The 23,790-nt window shown below is 47.0% G+C and overlaps 1 protein-coding gene across 3 annotated transcripts in view; it reads right to left on the minus strand.

The window, feature by feature from the left end:
* CA6 (carbonic anhydrase 6) overlaps nt 1-23,790 on the minus strand; it is a 30,585-nt gene continuing 6,795 nt past the window's right edge. For 2 of the 3 annotated variants that reach the window (XM_087702696.1, XM_087702697.1), the window contains 8 exons: nt 18,593-18,769; nt 11,366-11,514; nt 9,293-9,388; nt 6,586-6,652; nt 4,953-5,110; nt 4,309-4,432; nt 2,437-2,535; nt 1-1,129 (listed from right to left, as the gene is read on the minus strand). In XM_087702696.1, coding sequence (XP_087558822.1) covers nt 516-1,129; nt 2,437-2,535; nt 4,309-4,432; nt 4,953-5,110; nt 6,586-6,652; nt 9,293-9,388; nt 11,366-11,514; nt 18,593-18,769 — 1,484 coding nt within the window. In that variant the 3' untranslated portion in view covers nt 1-515. Of the gene's footprint in view, nt 1,130-2,436; nt 2,536-4,308; nt 4,433-4,952; nt 5,111-6,585; nt 6,653-9,292; nt 9,389-11,365; nt 11,515-15,327; nt 15,628-18,592; nt 18,770-23,790 lie in introns of those variants that run through there. The other variant, XM_087702698.1, reaches the window with a different exon arrangement.

Here is a 23,790-nt window from a genome sequence, read left to right on the forward strand (position 1 = left end):
TTACTATTGACACTGCTGCCCCCATCCTCACACTGTCTGACTCTGGGCAATCCAAAGGGGGGGGGAGTTCGACCTCCTTGGATGCCCCCCCCAACCCATTAATTCAAATTTTTGGGGTACACCTGGGACTTTCCTAGCTCCAGATTTCCCAACATTGCACCAAAACTTTTTTCATGCACCACACATGTGGGTCAGCCTGGGCCTGGGACTTAAGCTTTCGGTCCTACCCATAAGTCCCTATTGGGGTGGGTTGGGGGGGGGATACACTACAATCTCTGGCCTGTAAGAGGAGTGGACTTCAACTCGCAGAATCCCCCAGCCAGCAAAGCTTTGGGAGATAAGGAACCATAATGGAAGATAATGGAAGCCAGGAAGCAAAGCTGGCTGGGGAATTCTGGGAGTTGAAGTCCACCCCTCTTATTTATACCTGCTGAACTTGAGTCCCAAAATGCAAAGATTTGGGGGGAGGAAGGAAGCTATTTATTTTTAGAGGGGCCTCAAAACCCAGGCCTGATTCACCTACAGCTGGTGTCCGGGCCTAAGGTCACCCCGCCATAGAGGGACATGTGCGTTTCCCCCCAAGCCAAGACGTCCCCCTTTTGCTGGGTGTGCTTGCAAAGGGTGAGCTCCTGAATGTCATTCTGGTCCAGCAGCCAACTCCAGAGGTTGACGTGGCTCATCCAGCCGGAGAAGGCGTCGGCGAAGACGTCCAGCATGGCGTTCTTCCTCTTGCCCAGGATGGGCGTCCCGCCGCTCTGGATGATGTAGTTTTTCTGAATGTTCCGGGCGGTGCCCACGGCGCCGTTGACCCACAGGTTGATAGTGCCCGAGCTGGAGACCCAGGTGACGCAATGGTGGACCCAGTCTTCCGCCCGGCGGTGGAGGTCGAACTGCACGAACTTGCCCCCGATCCACACGCCCACCGCCATGCCCACGCTGATGACCAGCTCGTTCTCGCTCTCGGGGGTGGAGTAGAAGAGGACAGTCTGCCGGCCCTGGTTGCTGTTCTGGACCCAGAAGCAGAGCGTGAAGGTTTTCAGTTGCATGGGCTTCAGAGGGACGATGGTCACGTAGCTGGCGGTGTTCTCCAAGGGGAAGTGGAAAGCTTGCAAGCTGAGCTGGTGCTGGCCTGAAATAAACCACCGGACACGGTCAGGTGTGCTTGGTCCTTCCTTGAGCTGGGCAACCAACTGGAAGGGACCAATTTTACGGCTTCCCCTTGAGTTGATCCCGAGGAGAACCCAGGAAGAACCTCTTGTTCATTGAGTTGATCCTTGGAAGAACCCAGGAGAACCTCTTTGAATTGATCCTTGGAAGAACTCAGGAGAACCTCTTGTTCATAGGTGGTCCTTGAGTTGATCCTTGGAAGAACCCAGGAGAACCTTTTGTTTATAGATGGTCCTTGAGTTGTCAACTTTAGAGCCCTTCATGGCTTGGGACCAGGCTATCTGAGGGACCGTCTCTGGCTGGTCACATCCACCTGACCCACTAGAGCAGGGATACAATGTTGTGGGTCTCATCTCCTAAGGAAGTCCACCTGGGGAGACCCAGAAGAAGGACCTTCTTGGTGGTGGAACATCATCCCTGCAGAAATTAGACTGGTCCCCACTCTTTTGGAAGGCACTGAAGACGTGGTGAAAACTGAAAACTAGGGTGCTGGAGAAGACTCCTGCGAGTCCCTTGGACTGCAAGGCCATCCAACCAGTCAGTCCTAGAGGAGATCAACCCTGACTGCTCTTTAGAAGGTCCTAAATCCTGAAGAGGAAACTCAAATCCTTTGGCCACCTAATGAGAAGGAAGAAGGACTCCCTGGAGAAGAGCCTCATGCTGGGAACGATGGAGGGCAAAAGAAGAAGGGGGATGGCAGAGAATGATGGCTGGATGGAGTCACCGAAGCTGTCGGCATGAGCTTCAATGGACTCCAGAGGATGATAGAGGACAGGCAGGCCTGGAGGAACGTTGTCCATGGGGTCACGATGTGTTGGACAGCAAAACATAGTTCTGCCAGCGGACCTGAAGAGCCAATCAAATGGCTCATTTAATTGTGTGCCATCATCAGGGGTGGGTGGGTGGTGGGTATTTTTTTTAAACTTTTCTTTCTTTTTTTGTGTTTTTACTATTTACAAGCCACTTAGTCGCTGTGAGCGAGTAGACGGCTGTATCAATCCTGCAAATAAATAAAGTATCTGTGAAGTTCTCCAACCATCTCCACTTCTCCCAACGCAATGGGCACGGAAGGAGGGCAAGGACAAAGAAGGAATTAGAAGATAAGGCAGACAAGGTATCTCCAACGGGCCTTGTTGGCTCACTTCCATAGGTCTTCCAGAACCCAGAATTGTTCTGGTGTCTCCTAGGATTAGGGATGGCATCCTGGGTTGGGAGAGATGGTTGTCTGAATGCACTTGGGTCAACGAAAGCAAAGGGGCTGCGCCTTACCAGGCTTGCCTATCACGTCCAGAAGATACGTCTTCATCTCACGAAGGCTAGTCTGTATTTTATTCAGCTTGCTGGAGATGCTCTCAGGCCGACACCTTCCTAAAATGATGGGAGTTCTAGTTTTAGTTCCTTGGCAAACTTTCTCTATAGTATTAATGGCCCACCCGATCCAGTGGTGGGATTTTAAATAATTTAACAACTGGTTCTCTGCCCTAATGACCAGCTGGGTAGGTGGGGCTTGGTGGTCATGTGACTGGGTGGGTGTGGCCAACTCAATGTCACTCACGTCGATGGCGCTTCGTCTTAGCTGTTAGAATGTAATAAGGGTTAACGGGAGAGGCAGTTTCTGTAAGCAAGGCAATAAAAATTAGTCTAGAAACAACACCATGTTTCCTTCCTGCCTTCCTTACAGGATTAGCCTTGTAAAGTGGAAAAAAATGAAATAAAATTTCTTCCAACAACCGGTTCCCCCGAACTGCTCAGAAAGTTAACAACCGGTTCTCCCAAATAGGTGCGAACTGGCTGAATCCCAACACTGGCCCGATCTAATGCAAGGGTGACCCATGGAAATTAGGGGCTGGAACAATGAAAAGTAAACTTTTAATATTCAATTCCTTTGAGCCTAGGGAGGCGGGGGCTCAGTGTCTTAAGACGCTAAGCTTGTCAATCAGAAAAGTCGGCAGTTCAGCGGTTTGACATCCCTAAGCGCCGCGTAACGGAGGGAGCTCCCGTGCCTTGTCTCAGGTTCTGCCAACCTAGCAGTTTGAAAGCACGTCAAAAATGCGAGTAGAAAAATAGGAGCCAAAAATTGGTGGGAAGGGAACAGCGTTCCATGTGCCTTTGGGCGTTGAGTCATGCCAGCCACATGACCACGGAGACGTCTTCAGACAGCGCTGGCTCTTCGGCTTTGAAACGGGGATGAGCACCACCGCCCCCTAGAGTGGGGAACGACTAGCATATATGTGCGAGAGGAACCTTTGCCTTTTGACCCTTCCCTGATCACTTCTCTCCTCAGCCCCCCCCCATCTTCTTAAGTTTTCCAAGATCCCAGGAAGAAAAACAGGGGGGGGGATTAAATAACTTCATGTTTAATTGGCTTGGACAGTGAGATGGTTGATGTATACATTTAACAATAAATAGTTTGTGGGAAAGATTGAGGAGCTCAATCTTTAGAGGGAGCTCAGCAGCTGACCTCTGTCCCTGAATATATGGACCCATGTCCTTAACTAAAGGTTTGGGTGGGTGGGGGAGCAGGTTAGGTTTGCATCTGAAGACGTCTCCGTGGTGATGTGGGAGGCATGACTCAACTCCCAAAGGCGCATGGAATGCTGTTCCCTTCCCACCAAAGGTTGTTCGTATTTTTCTACTTGCATTTTTTAACGTGCTTTCTAACTGCTAGGTTGGCAGAAACTGGGACAAGTCACGGGAGCTCACTCTGTTATGCGGAGCTCGGGATTCGAACCGCCGACCTTTCTGATCGACAAGCTCGGCGTCCCTGAGTGGGTGGAATCTTACCATTCTCTTCCTGGTTCCCATCTTAAGATCTGAGCCCTGGGAATGAATGTCTGTTAGTCCTATCCAAGATCATTTTGCCCATCCTCCTTGGCACCCGTTGTATGTGTGTGTGTGTGTGTGTGTGTGTGTGAGAGAGAGAGAGAGAGAGAGAGAGAGAGAGAGAGAGGGAGGGAGGGAGGGAGGGAGGGAGGGAGGGAGGGAGGGGGAGGGAGGGAGGGAGGGAGGGAGAGAGAGAGAGAGAGAGAGAGAGAGAGAGAGAGAGAGAGAGAGAGAGAGAGAGAGAGAGAGAGAGAGAGAGAGAGAGAGAGAGAGAGAGAGAGAGAGAGAGAGAGAGAGAGAGAGACTCCTGCAATCTACCTTCGATCAGCCGAGGGGAGAAAGAGGCTTTGACCACCCGTCCGTTGAGAGGCTGGATTTGACGGTAATCGTTTCTCAAAGTTTGGTTCTTCCAGTCCAACAAGGAGTTTTCCAACAGATCAACCTGCAAAAGGAGTCAATTTTGAAGTGGGGAAAAAAATATTGGGGGCCCACGGTATAAGTGGGAGGTGATGCCTGAGGAACAAGGGCTAAGTTTTTTTCTGATAATAAATATGTTCCGCTCGGCCTGAATCCAGCTTTCCTGGCCAAACAGCAGGTTGTCAGACTCCCATAGGGCGATGCAGGGGCAAATCCCTAGGCTGTGTTTTTGAGTCCAGGTTTGGTTGAGTTCCCAGATGCCATGTGGTGAGGTTCTGTGGAGGGCTAATCCCACCTTTGTTATGTAGAGTAGAATAGCTCAGGCATTTTAATGGCTCATTGACATAAGGTGGGGGCTATGGAGAGTGAGTCTGCTTCCTGCCTAAAAATAAACATGTTTCTCCATTTCTGATCCAGGGAAATATAATATTTCTGCCTTTTCAATATTTCCCAGGATATTTCATTTTTTTTCTAGGAGAGGGGGGCGGGTGCGAACTTCCTACATGTGGACAGTAGAAGGAACCAAAAGAGGGAATATTTCTTGCCTGGGTATAAGACAGCTTGATCGGTGCGTCAAATACGGTCCAGATCACATTTTCCGTGCATGGCGGTGTGGTCAACGAACCATGATAGCGGTAGAAATTGGAGAGGTTTTCTGGCAACATGGCTAAGATATCCAGGCTATCGAGAGTGGTCGAGTACCCTAAAAGAGAAGAACAACCCCCCCCCCTGTGTACAATGGTCTTGCAAAGCAGGCCAGGATCAAATGAAAGAGCACATGTGGATCTAAACGAACCAATGTTTTTAAAAATTGCCTTTTAAGATGAGATGTTTGGGAATCCCAGGAGAAAATGAAAGCGACTGGAAAGATGCTTTCTAAATCCTTTCGAAGGTGGGAGATCGGGAATGCTGGGCCTTGTAGTCCCAACAAGAGCCCAGGCTGCACGGAAGCGATGTGCAAACCAAGCATTTCTCCCCGTGGGGCAAATCGCTATATGGTTGGAAAAAATATGCATTGACTGTGTTTCCCCCAAAATAAGACAAAGGTCTTATTTTCTTTTGACCACCCCCCCCCCGAAAATAAGCTTTGCGCAGCGGCAGTATCGTAGCCAATGAGGTTTATATGAGGCGTGATTACTGCTAATCTAAGAGGTCTGTAAGGGGCATGCATAAGCGCACCAACATATCATAAGTGCATAAACGCACCAACACACTTATTCGTATCCATTTCCTGTACTCATAATCATGTTTATGCTTATACCTGTGATCTTATGCATGCTTGGCAAAATAAATTAAATTAACTTGGGCTTATTTTCAGGGAGGTCTTATTATTTTTGAGGTGCAGGAAGCGGTGAGTGTGGCCATCTCATGGCTGCTGCTGTGTTGCAATATTTTCGGGGAGGGCTTATTTTCGGGGGAGGGCTTATCTTAGCGCTTGTGCATCTTATAGGGTAATGTGATTTATGACACAGACTTAGGGCAGAGAAGGAACAGAGGTAAAGTTCAGAGATAAATCAAACGAAGCATTGGCTTGACTGTCTGTCAAATTTCCTAAAAATGCCCTAATTGATTCATAAGTATCGAGCCAAGTTTTCAATACAAAACCAGGCGTTTATTAGGAGCACCATTAGGCAAGATCTGTTCGCAGTCAAGCCTCTGCTTCGTTTGATTTATCTCTGAATGTTACCCGTTCCTTCCCTACCCCTCAGTCTGTGTCATGAATCACATTACCCTATAAGTTGCACACACACAACCCGCAAACCAGCTGCAGTAATCTAAGATCCGACTCCCGCCAACAGTATGATACAATGCACCCCCCACCCATTCCATCCCTATGACAACACTAAGTGTTGACATTAGGGCCTTTTTAGGAAATTTTATATTGGGCTTATTATCGGGGAGGTCTTACTTTCAGGGAAACAGGGCATTGATTGATTTTCCCCGTCTTTCTAGATGGGATGCTTAAGGCAGGTAAAAAGCTTGCATGGGATTTAGCAGCTATGGTGGTCTCTGGACTTCATCTCCCATCAGCCCCTGGGCAGTGCAGCCAATGCCAAGGAATCATGGGAACTTGCAAGTCGGGAGCATCTGATTGGTGCATGTGGGAGAATCTCATTTGCATTTCTGCATCAGTCCAAGAGAAGGTGCTTGGTTCCCCCCCCACCCTCCAAGCCTTACCTGCATACTTAATTTTGGCCAATTTGGCAATGAAGTCGCTGTAGTAAGCGTTCTCAAAATGGCTGCCCTGAAAACAAAGAAAATTAAAATAATTACATGTCTGTATTGCCCGATTCCCGGTGACAAATCTGCCTAATTCATGCCCACCCGAAATGGTACCACTTAGAAGATCCTGGCTGTTCTTGAAGGGGGGGGGGGAAATGGGGTTTTGCTTTGGGATGGGAGACCACCAGGTGAGCCTTGCAAGTTGAACATCCCTGAAATAATGAGCATCAGGACTGAAGTACACTCAGTGGAGAAGCAGACATATATTTTGCTTTTCTCTTTTAATTTAAATGTCCCTATTTGCCCTCAGAAGATTAAAAAATATGTCCGGTCTTTGTTTCCCTAGTGTTTGCTGCCCCCTAGTGTTAGATTCAGGGTTGTGAACCGATAATCTCCCCTCTTTAAAATCTCCAAGAGGGTTTTTATTTTCAATTTTAAAACTTTTATTTTAAACCCTCAACTTGAGCCTATCCAGCCTTTAAAAGCCACCAGAGGCAGGATGAAGTGCTACAATGACACTTCTTAATTTTAAAGCATTTTTTTTAAAAAAGAAACCAGCTTGATAACAACCCCTGATTGATAAGCTAAACCACAAGGTGGTTTGTTCCATTGTGGCTTGGTGGTGGGAAGCTGCAACCCAGCTGCTCGGTCTTAAAAACCACCTTTAAAGGTTGAGCAAGCCTGATTAAGCCACATTTAACACAAGTTGCTATGTGAATCCAACTATAATTGATCAGATTTGGGGAAGAAATGAAGTGAGCTGATCCAGATTGGGAGAGGTAGTTAGGTGTGTGTGTGTGTGTGTGAGAGAGAGAGAGAGAGAGACAGGGACAGAGACACAGATGAGAGAGACAGAGAGACAGATGAGAGAAAGAGAGAATGATGAGAGAGAAAGACAGAGAGAGAGAGAGACAGATAAGAAAGAGAGAGGAGAGAGAATGATAAGAGAGAGAGAAAGGCAGAGAGAGAAAGTCAGTTAAGAGAGAACAGGAGAGAGAGAAAGAGATAAGAGAAATATGAGAGAAAGACAGGAGAGAGAGAGAAAGAGAGAGAGAAAGACAGATAAGAGAAAGAAAAACAGGGGGGAGAGAGTGAGAAAGACAGATGAGAGAGAGGTGGGGCTCATCTTTCTGAGCCAGAAGCAAACAGCTGGAAAATTAAACCGAATTCCCAGTTAGCAATTTTTCCCAACTGCACAACAACAATTTGGACAGCTTCAAAGGGCCCAAAACAGTGGTTCTTAGCTTTCCCTGCTGGAGAGATCATTTTGTTAAGCAGATGTCAAGACAGATGTTGGGGAGGGGCAGGCAAATGGGAGACATTCTCTGGGAAATTCCCTCTTGAGCTCCCAATTGTCCTGGGAAGTTTGCATGGAAATGACAACCTTTTGCTGATTTGCAAATCAAAGGGATGCGCTAACAAGAGGCCCCAGCTGGTTTTTAAAAAAAAAATAGCCCTCCCAAAGGAAGAGACTTGCTTGCAATGCTAGGAGAAAATTTTTTTAAAAGTCAAGCAGCTACTGGCGGCCTTTTCCAAGGAAAAAATTAAAATGCGCTATTGCATTGTGTTGTAAACTGAGTTTAATGCATTCAAACACACACCATTTATTATAAAATATCGTATTTGCAAAAAAAAAGTGGATTCCAGATTCCTCACAATGTTTATGTCCCCGCTTCGGAAATACCCGAAGACAGTTACTTTCAGAGTCTAGGCCTGACTGCAAATCATATTTTTTCCCCTTTTGTACGAAGTCAAAACCCATCCCGCTGCTAGAAAACTGAGACATTAAGAAGCAGAATATTATATTTCCCTGGATGTGAAAAGGGAGAAACGTGTTTTTTAAAGACAGAGTAGCTCCCTGCAGCTTCCTCCCCCCCCCTTTGTCAATGAGCTATTAAAACCTGAGCTAGTCTACTTTACATAATAAAGGTAGGATTAGCCTTCCACAGAAAACTCACCACATGGCATCTGGAAACTCAAACTTGGCCCCATGGCAGTCTGACAACCAATCAGAATGCATTTCTTACACAGGAACAGGAAACAGGGAGGTGGGGCCGAACAGAGAGTATAAAGACAGGGACTTTACGCCCTTCTTGCTCTTTTTCTTCTTCACCCAACATCTGGAAGCATGGGATCCCCCTTTTCTGTTCAGGAGCTCAAGCCATGTGGTCCTGTCCACCATTAAACCATCTTTCCCAGCAGCCTCCGTGTCTCCAGTGTCTTTTCCCCCACTGTTTAAAATATCCTGTTTCCCGACTTCTGGTGGGCCCAGAAGGCCCGAGAATCAGCTAGCACATGCGCCTCAGAGCTGAGCTCAGGTGCCCACCGATACGGCTCGGCATACCACCGGTTTGCCATCACGGGCTTACATCCTCCCGTGTTATGTCCAACACCATCAAACCTTCCCATCATCTTGGAAGGTGGATAAAAAGGCCAGATCCCACCTGAACCTCTGGCTGGGCCTCGAACCGTAACGCACAGTTGCAGGTGTAGGATGACGAGGAGAGAACGATGGGATATGTTGGGATCCTTTCAAAGGGCCTTCAATGAACTTGTAGTGCCAAGGAGGTGGGATAGGGGTCGAGCGCAGATCTGGCTGCCTGCCACCCAACTTGGGGTGGGCCTCTTAAAAGACTCCCGTGGCATAAATGGTTGTACTTACCACAAAAAGGAAGGCCAGGACAGCCAGCCCATCGGGCTTATTCTTTGCTTCGTCAAAACTGGAGTAGGCTTCGGAGTTGTAATGGACAATGTGGAGCTGCAAAAATTAAAAAAGAGGGTGAAAAAGTGGAATGGAGGCTCACGCGGTGGTGAAGCTCCCTCTCGGAGGCGCAAATAGCCTCGGACAACCGATTCTTAGTTCTTCGACTACAGGCGGCCCTCGCCGACACCTGGGAGCACCTTGCTAAGCCAAGAGGTTGTTAAGTGAGTCTAATGCCTGATTTCACCACCTTTTTTCCAGCATGGTTTGAGTTGTTACGGTTAGTTGTTAATTGACTTTGCTCATCGGAAGCCGGGCTGGGATGATTAGAAATGGTGATCACCGGATCCTGGGATGTAAACACAGGCTGGTTGCCAAGCAACTGGATTTTGATCAAGTGATGGTGGGGACGCAGCCATTGTCGTAAGTGTGAGGACCAGTCGCAAGTCACTTTTTGGTGCCATGGTGAACTTTGAACGGTTGCTGTTCTGACCCCTCCTCGTCCCAGACCAAAGCATGCCGAGCCAAAGATACTTTAAGGAATTTATTAAAAGACAGACAGGTCCTTGGCAGCAATCCAGCACAGATAAGCCTTGGCAGCAATCCAGCACAGATAAGCCTTGGCAGCAATCTTGCCTGCCAAGCTAGCCATAAAAGTTCTCCAATTTTAAGTCAATGCGTTGACTCCTGCAAAAGGGGCGTGTGCACAAGCATTCCTTTTATAGTCTTGAGAGGAGCCTAATTACCACCAGCTGAGTGCAATTACCTCCTGTAACTGCACAACTGTTCCTATTAGCTCTTTGCTGCCAGGCATCCAGGAACAACTCACTGCTGACGTCCGGTTCACACTCCCTTGTCTCCTCCCCACTGGTCCAAGGCTCCGGCGCCTCCTGGTGGCCAACCAGCCTCTCTGCGCCCTGCTCGGAGTCGGAACCCTGTCCAGGGTCCTCCACATCCTCCAAAGCCAACTCATAGAGCCCCTCGCTGGTGGCAGCTCCAACGGTTCCTGCTGGGCCACAATAGGTTGCTAAGCAGATATCTGTAAGTCAAGGACCACCTTGTAGTTCAAATACAAGTACTCATCGTACCTCAACTTACAACAGTTCATTTAGTGACCAGCTGAAGTCACAATGGCATTAAAAGAAGTGCTTTATGACCGCTTTTTCACACTTAGCCCTGCTGCAGTAACCCCGTGATCAAAATTCAGAAGCTTGGCAACTGACTCATATTTACGACGGTTGCAGTGTCCAGAGAAGAGCTGGGGGGGGGTGCAGTTTGCCCCATGGGCCAAGAAAACATTCAGCTTCACCGCCACCCCCAACCCCCGTTCCTCGCCAGGACCCTTCCTCAAAAACGGTGTCTTTGCCTCCCTTCCTTTTTTTTGTGGTCCTCTTGTAGGAAATTAGCACCCACCCCTCTCCTAGAAAAATGAAATATCCTGGGAAATATTGAAAAAGCAGAATATTATATTTTCCCTGGATCAGAAATGGAGAAACATGTTTTTTATGCAGGAAACAGACTCACTCTTCATAGCTCCCACCTTTCTCGATGAGCCATTAAAATGCCTGAGGTAGTCTACTCTACATAACAAAGGTGGGATTAACCCTCCACAGAAACTCACCACATGGCATCTGGGAACTCAACCAAACTTGGACTCAAAAACACAGCCTAGGGACTTGCCCCTGCATGGCCCTATGGGGGTCTGACAACCAATCAGAATACATTTCTTACACAGGAACAGGAAACAGAGAGGTGGGGCCGAACACAGAGCATAAAGCCAGGAACTTTCATCTTCTTCTCTCTCTTTTCTTCTTCACCCAACATCTGGAAACATGTGATCCCCCTTTTCTGTTCAGGAGCTCAAGCCCTGTGGTCCTGTCCACCATTAAACCACCTTTCCCAGCAGCCTCCATGTTTACAGTGTCTTTTCCCCCACTTGGAGCTGAACCCGGAAGGGCATTTCTTCCAACATTTGGCGCCCCAGATGGGACTCCAAGTTAACCATCTTCCTCTGGTGGAAACGGAGTGACCTACCTCAGCCATATATCGCAACCCGTCGATCGTGTGTTCGGATCCGCTGCTCTCTTTGTCCGTGCCGCCCCAGTGAAGATGAAGCTGAATGGCCGTGAATTTCCCCGGGAGGCCTTTCATAATCTTCATGGATGAAGGAAGGTGTATGGCAACTGGAAAGGGGCATGGAAAGGAGGTTCAGACCCATGCAGGTACTCCTCGACTTATAACAGTTCGTTTAGTTCCCAAGTTACAGTGGCAATGAAAAAAAGTGACTTAGGACTTAAGCCAGAAATTTGTGTTTAGAAAACAAAACAAAAACAAAGCGAGTTTAAGTTCCATGCAGGAAACCCAGAAATCTTGATAGATTTTAGAAGTCAGATTCGGCTCTCTGTGAAGTTTCCAAAAGATGCCCCAATTAATTTATGAGCCTCGAGACAAAGTTCAAAAGAAATCCAGTCATTTATTAGGAGCAACATTTTGGCATGTTCTTCTGCGGAGCCGAAACTGATTACTGCTTAATAGTGGCTGAACTTTACCCCTGTGTCTCCCCTTCCCTCAGTCTGTGTCATAAATCATATCCACCAACGAGGTGCTGAAGCAGGCTGTGAATCTTCGCGGCTCCTCCTCACACTGTGCCTGCTGTAGAAATCCGAGATCAGACTCTGGTGGAAAGGATGCATGGAATTCTCCCTCCCTTTTGCATGTCAACTTGATAATAGTCACGGAAACGCTAACATTAGCATTGTTTTACTTCTTCCTTAATCGGTTTTCCACAACAGGTAGTCCTCAAATTACAACTGTTCATTTAGTGACAGTTTGAAGTTACAACAGCCCTGAAAAAAGCGAGTTAGGGACGTTTTTTCAAACTTACGACCTTTGGGGCATCTTCGTGATCGTGTGTGATCAGAATTCAGACGCCTGCCAACCGGTTCGTACTTACGACCGTTGCTGTGTCCCCTTTTGCAACCCTCCGACAAGCAATAGCAATAGCAGTAGACTTATATACCGCTTCATAGGCCTTTCAGGCCTCTCTAAGCGGTTTACAGAGAGTCAGCATATTGCCCCCAACAATCTGGGTCCTCATTTTACCCACCTCGGAAGGATGGAAGGCTGAGTCAACCCTGAGCCGGTGAGATTTGAACCACTGACCTGCTGATCTAGCAGTAGCCTGCAGTGCTGCATTTAACCACTGCGCCACCTTGGCTCTGACAAGCAAAGTCAGCAGGGAACCCCGATTCACTTAACCACTGTGTTACCAACTTGACAGCTGCCGTAATTCACTTAAGAGCAGTGGCAAGAAAAGCCATAAAGTGGGGCAAAACTCATTTAACGAACATCTCAGTTAAAATAAAAGAAATGTTGGGCTCAATTTTGGTCATAAGTCGAGGACTACTTGCATTTCAAACAGAGCTCTCATTTTCCATCCCTCCCATTGACAACCTGCCAGAATAAGAAATAAGGGGCCGAGGTGGCGCAGTGGTTAGAGTGCAGTACTGCAACCACTTCAGCTGACTACGATCTGCAGTTCGGCGGTTCAAATCTCACCGGCTCAAGGTTGACTCAGGCTTCCATCCTTCCGAGGTGTGTGAAATGAGGACCCGGATTGTTGTTGGGGGCAATATGCTGACTCTGTAAACCGCTTAGAGAGGGCTGAAAGCCCTATGAAGCGGTATATAAGTCTAACTGCTATTGCTGTTGCTAAGAAAGGAACAGATTCAAGGCACGGCAACATTGAAAGGAGTCCTTTCTGCAAAAGATAGGCAGCTTCTTTAAAACTTTTTGAAGATTTTTCAATATTTTCTGAACAAGATCGGCTCCCGAGTTAAAAAAAAGTCAAGGCACAAAAGCAAGTTTCCCTTTGCAGGTTGTGGCTCTCAGACCACACACACAAACACACACACACACACTCAAACCTGCTTAATGAAGCTGCAATTATCCAAATAGTTGTATAATTACAGCAGAGCCTGGGGGTTAAATTGGGGCTGTTAGTTCAGCGGCTTTATCAAGTTTTTTGCAGAGTGAGAGGCGGGAAGGACCGCAAAAAACAAAAAAAAACAAAAAACCACACAACTACAACAGTAATTCTCATTGGTGCCCAACTTTCTCTTGGGTGAAAAGATCATATACGAAAGAACAGGGCTGAAAAAGTGGCATGGAGGCCCAGACGGTGGGGAAGCTCTCCCTCAAAGGCTGGTAGCCTTGGACCGGAATTCCTAGTTCTTCAATTACGGGTAGTCCTCAACTCACAACAACAATTGAGCCCAACGTCTGTTGCTAAGCAAGGCAGTTGTTCAGGGACTCATGGCCCATGACCTTTAGCGGCCACTTTTGGCACAGTTGTTAAACGAATCATGGGGGTCGTTAAGCAAATCTGGCTTCTCCCAATAGATTTTGCTTGTCGGAAGCCGCCTGGGAAGGTTGCAAATGGGGATGACATGACGCTTCGACAGTGCAATTTGTCATAGATACATGCCAGTTACCAACCACCCAAATTCTGATCATGTGACACGGGGAGGCAGCAAAGGTCATAACCTATGAGGTCACGGGCCATTTTTTTTCAGTGCTGCTATACCTGAACAGCCACTACGTCCAGGGATGGGCTTCAAAAATGTTAGCAATGGGTTGTGTGTGTAGTGGACCATGGCACGACAAAACCGCGCTCGACTAAGCCGCGCCCGATTAAACCATGTCGCTGACGTCATCAACAGGGCGACAACAGCGAGCGTGGAGAAAGAAGGGCGCTTTAAATAGCGCTTTGAAAGCAAGCCGATTCAAGTTAAGGTAAGGGTTAGGTTTAGGGTTAGGTTTAGGTTAGGTTAAGGGTTAGGGTTAGGGTTAGGTTTAGGGTTAGGTTAAGGGTTAGGGTTAGGTTTAGGGTTAGGTTAAGGGTTAGGATTAGGTTTAGGGTTAGGTTAAGGGTTAGGTTTAGGTTTAGGGGGGTTAGGTTTAGGTTTAGGGGTTAATTTTAGGTTTAGCGTTTACAGCGTGCTTCTGTCTCCGCGCTGTTGTTGCCCTGTTGATGACGTCAGCTACGTGGTTTCGTCGAACGCGGTTTCGTCGAACGCGGTTTTGTGGTGGAACCGTTGTGGACGTGGCCTAGTTGGCCTCCTGCACCGTGGTGGGGAAGGGGCATTTTCACCCTCCCCAGGCCCTGGAGGCTTTCCTTGAGCCTCCGGAAGGCAAAAACAGTCTCCCCAGGCTCCGGAGACCCTCTAGAGGCCAGAAACAGGCCCGTTTTCAGGACTTCCAGAACTTTTGGGATGCCTGTTTTTTGCCCTCCCCAGGCTCCGGAGGCTTTTTTCGAATCTCCGGGAGGCTGAAAAACGTCCTTCCCTAGGCTCCGGAGGCTGGAAACAGGCCCGTTTCAGGACTTCCAGAACTTCCGGGAGGTCTGTTTTTTGTCCTCCCCAGGCTCTGGGGGCTTTTTTTGAACTTCCGGGAGGGTGAAAATGTCCTCTCCCGGGCTCCGGAGGCTGGAAACAGGCCCGTTTCAGGACTTCCAGAGCTTCTGGGAGGTCTGCTTTTTGTCCTCGCCAGGCTCCGGAGGCTTTTTTCGAATTTCCAGGAGGGTGAAAAAGGTCCTTCTCTAGGCTCCGAAGACTGGAAACAAGCCTATTTCTGGACTTCCGGAACTTCCGGAAGGTCTGTTTTTTCGCACTCCCCGATCTACCGCACAGGCCCTGTACTGGCCTGGCATCCCAAACAGCCCACGGGGAGAATCCTAAGAGGGGTGGAGCGGGGTGGGTGGGGCCAGCCAGGGGTGGGATTTGCGGGTTGGCGGAACTGGGCAGATCCTTAGCTAGAGGATCGCCCGAACCCGTGCGAACACACAGCAGCCCACCCCCTTAACAACGTCACTCTGACCCAGTGGTGGGTTCCAGGCGTTATGGTCCATTACGGGTGTACCGGTTGTAGCTGGGAGCAGCGGCCACCGTACTGAAACGGTGGCTTGTTTGGCCCATCCTCCCACCTGCGTTCCTTACTGCTTTTTGAGGCAAACAGGTCAATTGCGCACGTGTGCACAGAGTACGGTGCCTGCGCAACCTCCGAGTGTCACAGGGCAAGTGGCATGTGCATGCATGCGCAGCACGCACGCCCAACGAGGACGCCCAGCCCCGTCACAGTGTACCGGTTGCGACGGGATCCGGGCCTCCCCACTGCTCTGACCGCAGGTTTCCTGGTAATTCCTGAGTTTTCCATTCCATGGGAACCCAGTTTTACCACCGCGAAATTCACTTTTGGAGTTTAGATTTGAACCCGTAGCCCTGGAATTGCTTAGTGGTCTTTTGTCCATCCTTTCTCTCTGCCCGGAAGGTCCCAGTAATATATTTTTCCACGCCAAAGGGCCTACCCAACCCGAATTCTCTCCCTCTCCTTTTTCTAGTCTGCTTTTGAAAATAAAGCATTCCTGATTTTAGAGTATATCAGCAAGTTAAAAATACGAGTTGGCTGGCCGCTGGGTATTCTGCAATTGTCCCAAATTCTAGCAATATCGCCATTCATCCGTAATGTTGGATCTGTGCTTTTGTTGTTATTTCCACACACACACACACATCCTCTGTCTCTCTCTCTCTCTCTCTTTTTAATACCTTGTGCTTTTGTACAAATCGTCCATCACCAACTGAGGAAATCAGCACAAAATCAGGCAAATAGAATGTGGAAGGGCATAAAGAAAATGATGACGGGGCCAGAAATCAGAATGGATCACGACAAGAGCTGCATGCAATTAAAAAAAGGCCAACGGCCTGACTTCGTCCGAAAAAATCACATTCTGCTGATTTTCTTTTCACGCGGCTTCTGACAAACCTGGACCGCTTCCTGCAGGGTTTTTTTTTTAAAAAAAAAACGGGTGTTTGCACCCTGATTGTAACCCTGTTGAAAAGGAGGTCCCTTTCTCTCTCTCTCTCTCTTAACCGCCTTCGGCACAGCCCAGTTTTAATCCTGTTTAAAACGGGCCTGTGTTTTAGCTGCCTTGGTCCCCACAATTTTAATTCTGGGTTCAGACAGGCTTAAAGTCAAAGCATGCTTAGCGTTAATGTGGGGTAAAAGGCTCCCCTGGGCTTAGAAATATACCATGTTTCCCCCAAAATAAAACAGGGTCTTATTTTCTTTTGACCCCCAAAATAAACGCTTGGCCTTATTTTCAGGGAGGTCTTATTATTTTTGAGGTGCAGGAGAGAAGGAAAAAATGCAATTTTACTGCTCCAGAAAAAAAATCGTCTAAAAAGTTTGAGAAACTTTTTAGCGAATATGGACAAGCCGGTATGTAACGTTCTTGGGACGGTTGACAATGATTTATATGTGTATCTCATTATAAAAACCCTGTCTGTTTTCATTGGGCAGGTAGCTCTCGAGTTACGGCCAGAATTTTTATGGCTGAGCGAGGTGGCCGTTAAGGGAGGCGTGCTCCATTTTTACAACCTTTCTTGTCCCAATTCTTGAGTGAATCACTGCAGTTGCTAAGTGAATAACAATGTTGTTAAGTGAATCTGGCTTGCCCGTTGACTTGGCTTGCCAGAAGGTCGCAAAAGGGGAGCCCGTGAAGGTCGTTAAGTGTGGGAAAACGGTCATAAGTCCCTATTTTCAGTACTGTTGTAATTTTGAATGGTCACTAAATGAAACAGTTGTTAAGTCGGGGGCCCGCCTATATTTCTACGTAGGCGTGTGAACTGGGGGTAAGTAACTTTTCCCAGCTGTGACTGTGAACCGTCAATGTGTGAACAGTGGGAAGTCAGGAACTACGATCAAAGTGGCTTGCAAAAGATATGTAATTCAAAACCTAGAAACGCACCAGGGCTGGACTTAAACGAGTTTTGCAGGTTGGGGAAGGGAAAGGGGGCATTGCATAAGTCAGGGGCCACCACCGAGAAGTCCCCGTCGCCCATTGAGGTTCTCCGCGGCGACCCTAATCTTGGAAATTCCATCCCACCCCTCCGAAGACCGGTGCCAACTCCGATACCCTCTCATTTAGCTGGATTGAACCAGCAGGCTGTGGAGAGCTAAGGCTACGTAATATTGTGGGTTGCCTCGGAGACTTAATTGACCACAAACTCTTATTTATTCAGCTTTGATTGCCTCTGATTGCTGTCTCTCGGCTCCTGGTTCTTGCAAGCTCAGGGGATTGCAAGACTTAAAGAAATAAACCCTGGGGCTGGCCACCGCAGAACAGGGGGGGATCAACCAGCTTTCAAATTCTTTTTTTTTTTGCTTTTTAAAATAATAATAATAAAAAGATAGGTACCGGTAGGTCTTACGGCCTACTGTAAGGTTTAGGGAAAGAAGTTATTCTGCTTTTTAAAACTTGATTTCTGGATAGGAGCAAAAACGAATCCTCTGGATTACAGACGGAGAAGTTCACAATAACAGTGTTGGATGGGACCTTGGAGGTCTTCTAGTCCAACCCCCCCCCCCCCCCCGCTCAGGCAGGAGAGCTTATACCTGGGATCGTCAACCTTAAACACTCAAAGAGCCACAAAGGTCATAACCGGAAGCTTCCCGTTTAAATGTGAAGCCGACCAGAAGTATAGTTCTCCCACCATAGAGTCTCCTCCTAGCACGGTGTCCTTTTTCCTCTACCTGTCCTAACCAAAAGCCCTATCAATTGTGGAGCCGACTGGAAGTCCTGTTCCCACACCATAGAGTCTCCTCCTATCACGGCATCCTTTTTCCTGTCCTAACCGAAAGCCCTATCAATTGTGGAGCCGACCGGCAATAGGGAGCTGCAGCAGAGGGATGAAAAGAGCCACATGCGGCTCCAGAGCCACAGATGGCTCTCCCCTGGCTTATACCATTCTGCCCAGTCTCTTCTTAAAAGCCTCCAGTGATAGAGGCAAGTTTCTGAAGGCAAGTTATTCCACTGATTAATTGTTCTAACTATCAGGAAATTCCTCCTTAGTTCTAGGTTGCTTCTCTCCTTGATTAGTTTCCATCCGTTGCTTCCTGTCTGGCCTTCAGGTGCTTCGGAGATTAGCTTGACTCCCTCTTCTTTGTGGCATATTGGAAGACTGCTGTCATGTCACCCCTAGTCCTCCTTTTCATTAAACTAGATATTCCCAATTCCTGCAACTGTCCTTCGTATGTTTTAGCCTCCAGCCCCCAATCATATTTCTTGCTCTTTTCAAGAGTATTTTTTTAAAGCTAGAAAACCTCCCTTTCTTTCAAGTTCTTTAACCCCCAGATTTCCGCATCAGAAGTCTAGGTTTGTTTTTTTTTGCTTCCCCCACCCCCACCCACCCCAGTTATATTCACCTGAATGGCCATTGTTGGTCATCTTGAATGCGTCGCGGCGGTAGCCGTAACCCTGGAGCTGCAGCGGTTCCAGATCTGGATTAAATCTGACTTTTGACCTCTGAATATTGATGGGGGATTGCAGTTTCCCCAGGCAGTGATCGTAGTACGTTCCCCATTCGTCTTCGCTGTGCTCCCCTTGGGTTTGGGCCGGTGAGGAAGAGAGAAATGCTTATCAGATAAGGCATACCAACTTGTCTTAAGAGTCCCACAAGCGAGATTTACAACCTTCAGATTGCCTGGAAGCAAGGGTGGGCTACACGTTTTGTTACCACTGGTTTGACCTGCACGCCTGCTCGCTTCGCAGGCGCACGTGCCCCCTTCCGCGCATGCGCTTTGCTCACACATGCGCCTTCTGTGCATGCGCCCGGCATCAAAAACGTGCATAAATTGGACGGCGTACAGTTGGTGTGTGCGATTTTTGCTACCGGTTTAAATGGGAAAGGGGTGACATGAAAGGAAAGAGGAAGGAGGAGAGAAACGGAAAAAAAAATATAATGTGTCTTCCCTCAGCTGAAAACTTATTCAGATTAACGGAGTTGGAAGGGACCTTGTGGGTCATCTAGTCCACCCCCCCCCCCTGCCTAAGCAGGAGACCCTACACCATCTCTGACAGATGGCAGTCCAGTCTCTTCTTGAAAGCCTCCAGGGATGAAGCTCCCACAACTTCCGAAGGCAACCTCTGTTCCACGGGTTGATTGTTCTCACTGTCAAAAAACTTGTGTTTCCAAGGAGGAGCTAAGTTCAATGCAAAGATGTTATTAATTTCTTATTCTTTTTTTCTCAATATATCTTAGACTGTGTTTGTTAAATATCTATACCGTGTATGGGTTCTGGGAAGTCGGGTGGGGGGTAGGTTGTGGGGGCTTGGGGGGGAGGGCAGGAGGGGGGGGAGTATATTAGGCCTGACGAGGGGTGTTAGATTTTAAAGTAATATGATTGCTGTCTTCTCTTACAACATGATATTGTCTATGTAATAGTACACATGTGATTATATGTTATGAAAATGGAAAATAAAAATCATGATTTGAAAAAAAAAATGTGTTTATAAGTCTGATCATCCGGGTTCTTAATGTAAAGAAAAAAAAAATTGTAAATTCATGTCTCCTACAATAATCTTTTCCTTATCGCTTACTAAACGAAAGCAAATATGTATGATGAGGTCCTTGGTGCTCTCTGAACTCGGTGGCTTTCTTGCAAACGTCTCATTAACCAACTAGGTAACATCATCAGTGCCAGAAGGGAGTGGGGTTTGCAAAAAGGAGGACGAGGACTATGGGGTCCTTGGGGTCCTCTCTGAGCTCTGGTTGCTTTCTTGCAGGTGTCTCATTACTCAAACTAGATAAAACATTGTCAGTGCTCAAAGGGAGTAAGGCTTTGCCAGATCCCGCTCTCTTTTAGACTGATGATGTTATGTAGTTGGGTAATGAAATGTCTGCAAGAAAACAACCAAGCTCAGAGAGCACTAAGGACCCCACCATCTTCCTCCTCCTCCTCGCCACAAACCCCACTCCCTTATAGTACTGATGATATAACCTAGTTGGATAATGAGACGCCTGCAAGAAAGCAATCTCAGAAAGCACCAAGGGCAACAGTCGTTGTAGTCCTCCTTCTCCTCCCCCTCTCTCCTTCAGCAAACCCCACTCCCTTCTAGCACTGATGATGTCACCTAGTTGGGTAATGAGACGCCTGCAAGAAAACCACCAAGCTGAGAGAGCATTAAGGATCTCCATTCCAAATATTCTCCTTTATCAATCATGTATTGTAACTCAAAACCCTACAGTGGATCCTGAGAAATATTTATTTCTGGGGAAAGGTGGTGATGGAAGACATTTGGGAGATAATTGCTAGGGATTCCCTGTAACTCAGTGAGGAGAATTCTTGAGTTGTGTTTGGATTGTTGAGCATTGATTTGCATTGTCTCCTGTCCATGCTTACTTCTTATTTTCAAATTTTGCAATGGTTGCAGTGGTTTTATACAAGGATAGATTCCTGCACTTTCAAAGGAAGAGGAGTTTTGAAACGGGCTTGTTCAGAAGAGGGAATCAAGGTTATTCTCCAAAGCTCCTGAGGGCAGGACAAGAAGCAACGGGTGGAAACTAACCAAGGAGAGAAGCAACTTAGAACTGAGGAGAAATTTCCTGACAGTGAGAACAATTAACCAGTGGAACAACCTGCCACCAGAAGTTGTGAATGCTCCAACCCTGGAAGTTTTTAAGAAGATGTTGGACAACACTTTGTCTGAAGGGGTGTAGGGTATCTTGCCTAAGCAGGGGGTTGGACTAGAAGACCTCCAAGGTCCCTTCCAACTCGGTTATTCTATTCTATATTCTAACTAGAGAGAGGGAGGATGGACAGATTATCAAGGTTTCTTCTTGGCTCTAATAAACCACTTTTTAAAGCCTGGAAATAATCCTTAGGTGTGTCTTAATTGCTCCCTTTGACCCACTCTCCAAGTTCTCTGCTCTGTTTGTGATCCATCCAAAAATCTTTCTTGGCACTCTCCCTAAATTTTAGGGTAGCTTCTTCGCCATTAGGAGTTAAGAGGTATTGATCCATTCTTATTAGAGGGCAGGAGGAAGGTTACGGAAACAAAATATCTCCAGGGAGCCTCTCTAGGGAAGACTTTTTTCTCCTCTTAAAGAGTTTCTCCTTTGGACTTTTTAAATACAGTATTTTTGGGGGATTATAAGATGTACCTGACTATAAGGCATACCTCAATTTAGAAGACAAAAACAAACAAACAAAAAAGATTTTTGGCCTCTGCGCGCAGCATTGTCAGCACTTTTTGGGGCCTTTTTTCAGCCCTTTGATAGCCTTTTTTCTACCCATTTTTGAAGCTTTTTTCAAGCCGTTTTCGAGGCTTTTGGGGGGCAGTTCCCCTCCCAAAAGCCCCCCACCCAAAGCCTCAAAATGGGCCAAAGAAAGCCTCAAAAATGGGCCAAAGAAAGCCTCAAAAATGGGCTGAAAAAAGCCTCAAAAACGGGCTGAAAAAAAGCCTGAAAACGGGCCAAAAAAGCCCAGAAAATGGGCTAAAAAGCCCCCAAAATGAGCTGAAAGAAGACCTGAAAACAGGCTGGAAAAGGCCTGAAAATGTGGTGAAAACAGGCCAAAAAAAGCCCTGAAAAGGGCTGAAGAAAGCCCCCAAAATGGGCAGGAAAAACCCTGAAAATGGCCCAAAATATGGCCTGAAAACAGGTTGAAAAAAGGCCTGAAAACAGGTTGAAAAAAGGCCTAAAACAGGCTGAAAATAGGCCTGAAAACAGGCTGGAAAAAGGCCTGAAAACAGGCTGGAAAAAGGCCTGAAAACAGGTTGAAAAAAGGCCTGAAAACAGGCTGAAAAAAGACTGTAAAAAGGCCTGAAAACAGGTTGAAAAAAGGCCTGAAAACAGGCTGAAAAAAGGCCTGAAACCCAGGTGTGCAGAAGCCAAAAAATGGCTGGTGAATGGGTGGGGCTTTGGCAATATTCGGTCTATAAGACACATCTATATTTTCACCCCTTTTGGGAGACAAAGAAGTGTGTCTTATAGTCCAAAAATAGGTAACAACAACAACAACAACAACACATTAAAAGCAGATTTAAGTTCCTTCCATATTAGGCATCAACCATTGGTTGGCATTATGGATGGGGCAGAAAATTCCCAATAGCAGATGGAACAAGATTTATCCTATTTTCCTCTTTTTTTCTCCCTCTAAAAGAAGGCACAACGTTGCAAAACATTCCTTTTTTAAAAAAAAATTGACGGATGGGGAGAGACAGGAAGACAAAAGGAAAAGCAGCCAGCACAAGCTCACCCTTTTGAGTTTCTGCTTGATTGGGAATTTCTATCCAAATTTCCCCCCCACCCCTCCTTTTGTTTTGAAACGACATTTCTGCCTTTGGGTGACCTGCCAAGAATTTGGGCGTCCGAAGAGACCCCCCAAAGAGGATTCCAAAATTAATCCTAAAGTCTCTGGGATGTTGGGAGAGGTTATGAAAAGTTTAGGGGGAACTTACCTGGTTTGAAGGGGGGGGGGGCAAATGACATGCAGGTTTGTCAGGCTATTCAAAAGAGGTTTGTATAACAGAACAGAATAACAGAGTTGGAAGGGACCTTGGAGGTCTTCTAGTCATACCCCCTGCTTATGCAGGAAACCCTACACCACTTCACACAAATTGTTATCCAACATTTTCTTAAAAACTTCCAGTGTTGGAGCATTCACAACTTCTGGAGGCAAGTTGTTCCACTGATTAATTGTTCTAACTATCAGGAAATTTATCCACAGTTCTAAGTTGCTTCTCTCCTTGATTAGTTTCCACCCGTTGCTTCTTGTCCTGCCTTCAGGTGCTTTGGAGAATAGCTTGACTCCCTCTTCTTTGGGGCAGCCTCTGAGACATCGGAAGACTGCTATCATGTCTTCCCTAGTCCTTCTTTTCATCAGACAAGACATACCCAGTTTCTGCAACCGTTCTTCATATGTTTTAGCCTCCAGTCCCGTAATCATCTTGGTTGCTCTTCTCTGAACTCTTTCTAGAGTCTCCACATCTTTTTTACATCGTGGCAACCAAAACTGGATGCAGTATTCCAAGTGTGGCCTTATAAAGTGGTATCAACCCTTCACGTGATCTTAATTCTATCCCTCTGTTGATGAAGCCTAGAACTGTGTTGGCTTTTTTGGCAGCTGCTGCACACGGCTGGCTCCTATTTAAATGGTTGTCCACCAGGACTCCAAGATCCAAGTTTGGCTTGATTTTAAAGCTGGATTGTGTGTGTGTGTTGCAGTTCGGCTGGTGTTTTGGGGATATGCACAGGTGAGCTAAAAGGATGCCAAAACCCCTCCTTCCTTTTAACTGGTCTACTCCAGATCTGCTGGGCAATTCTTAATAATGCCCCGGCAGGAAAACTGACCCTTAGGACTATCATAGTAGAGATCTACTGGAATTACTCTTAAATATTATTCTCCACAATATAAATCTCAGCTCCATTAACTTGATTTTCGCTCCGATTGTGGACTAACAGAACAGCGTAAGAGTTCACACATTTTTTGCTGTTTGCAAACGATGCCATGGGGGTAAGTGTGGTGGACGAGACCAAGCCCCTACGTTCTCCCAAAATGTTAGGTATGTTTGGATTATGAAACTTCACAATTCCTGTTCGGAGTATCATTACTTAATTGTA

This window comes from Thamnophis sirtalis, unplaced genomic scaffold (assembly GCF_051295495.1).
Source record: "Thamnophis sirtalis isolate CommonGarterSnake01/CBP01778 unplaced genomic scaffold, rThaSir2_p1.2 scaffold_15, whole genome shotgun sequence".
Lineage (NCBI taxonomy): Eukaryota > Metazoa > Chordata > Lepidosauria > Squamata > Natricidae > Thamnophis > Thamnophis sirtalis.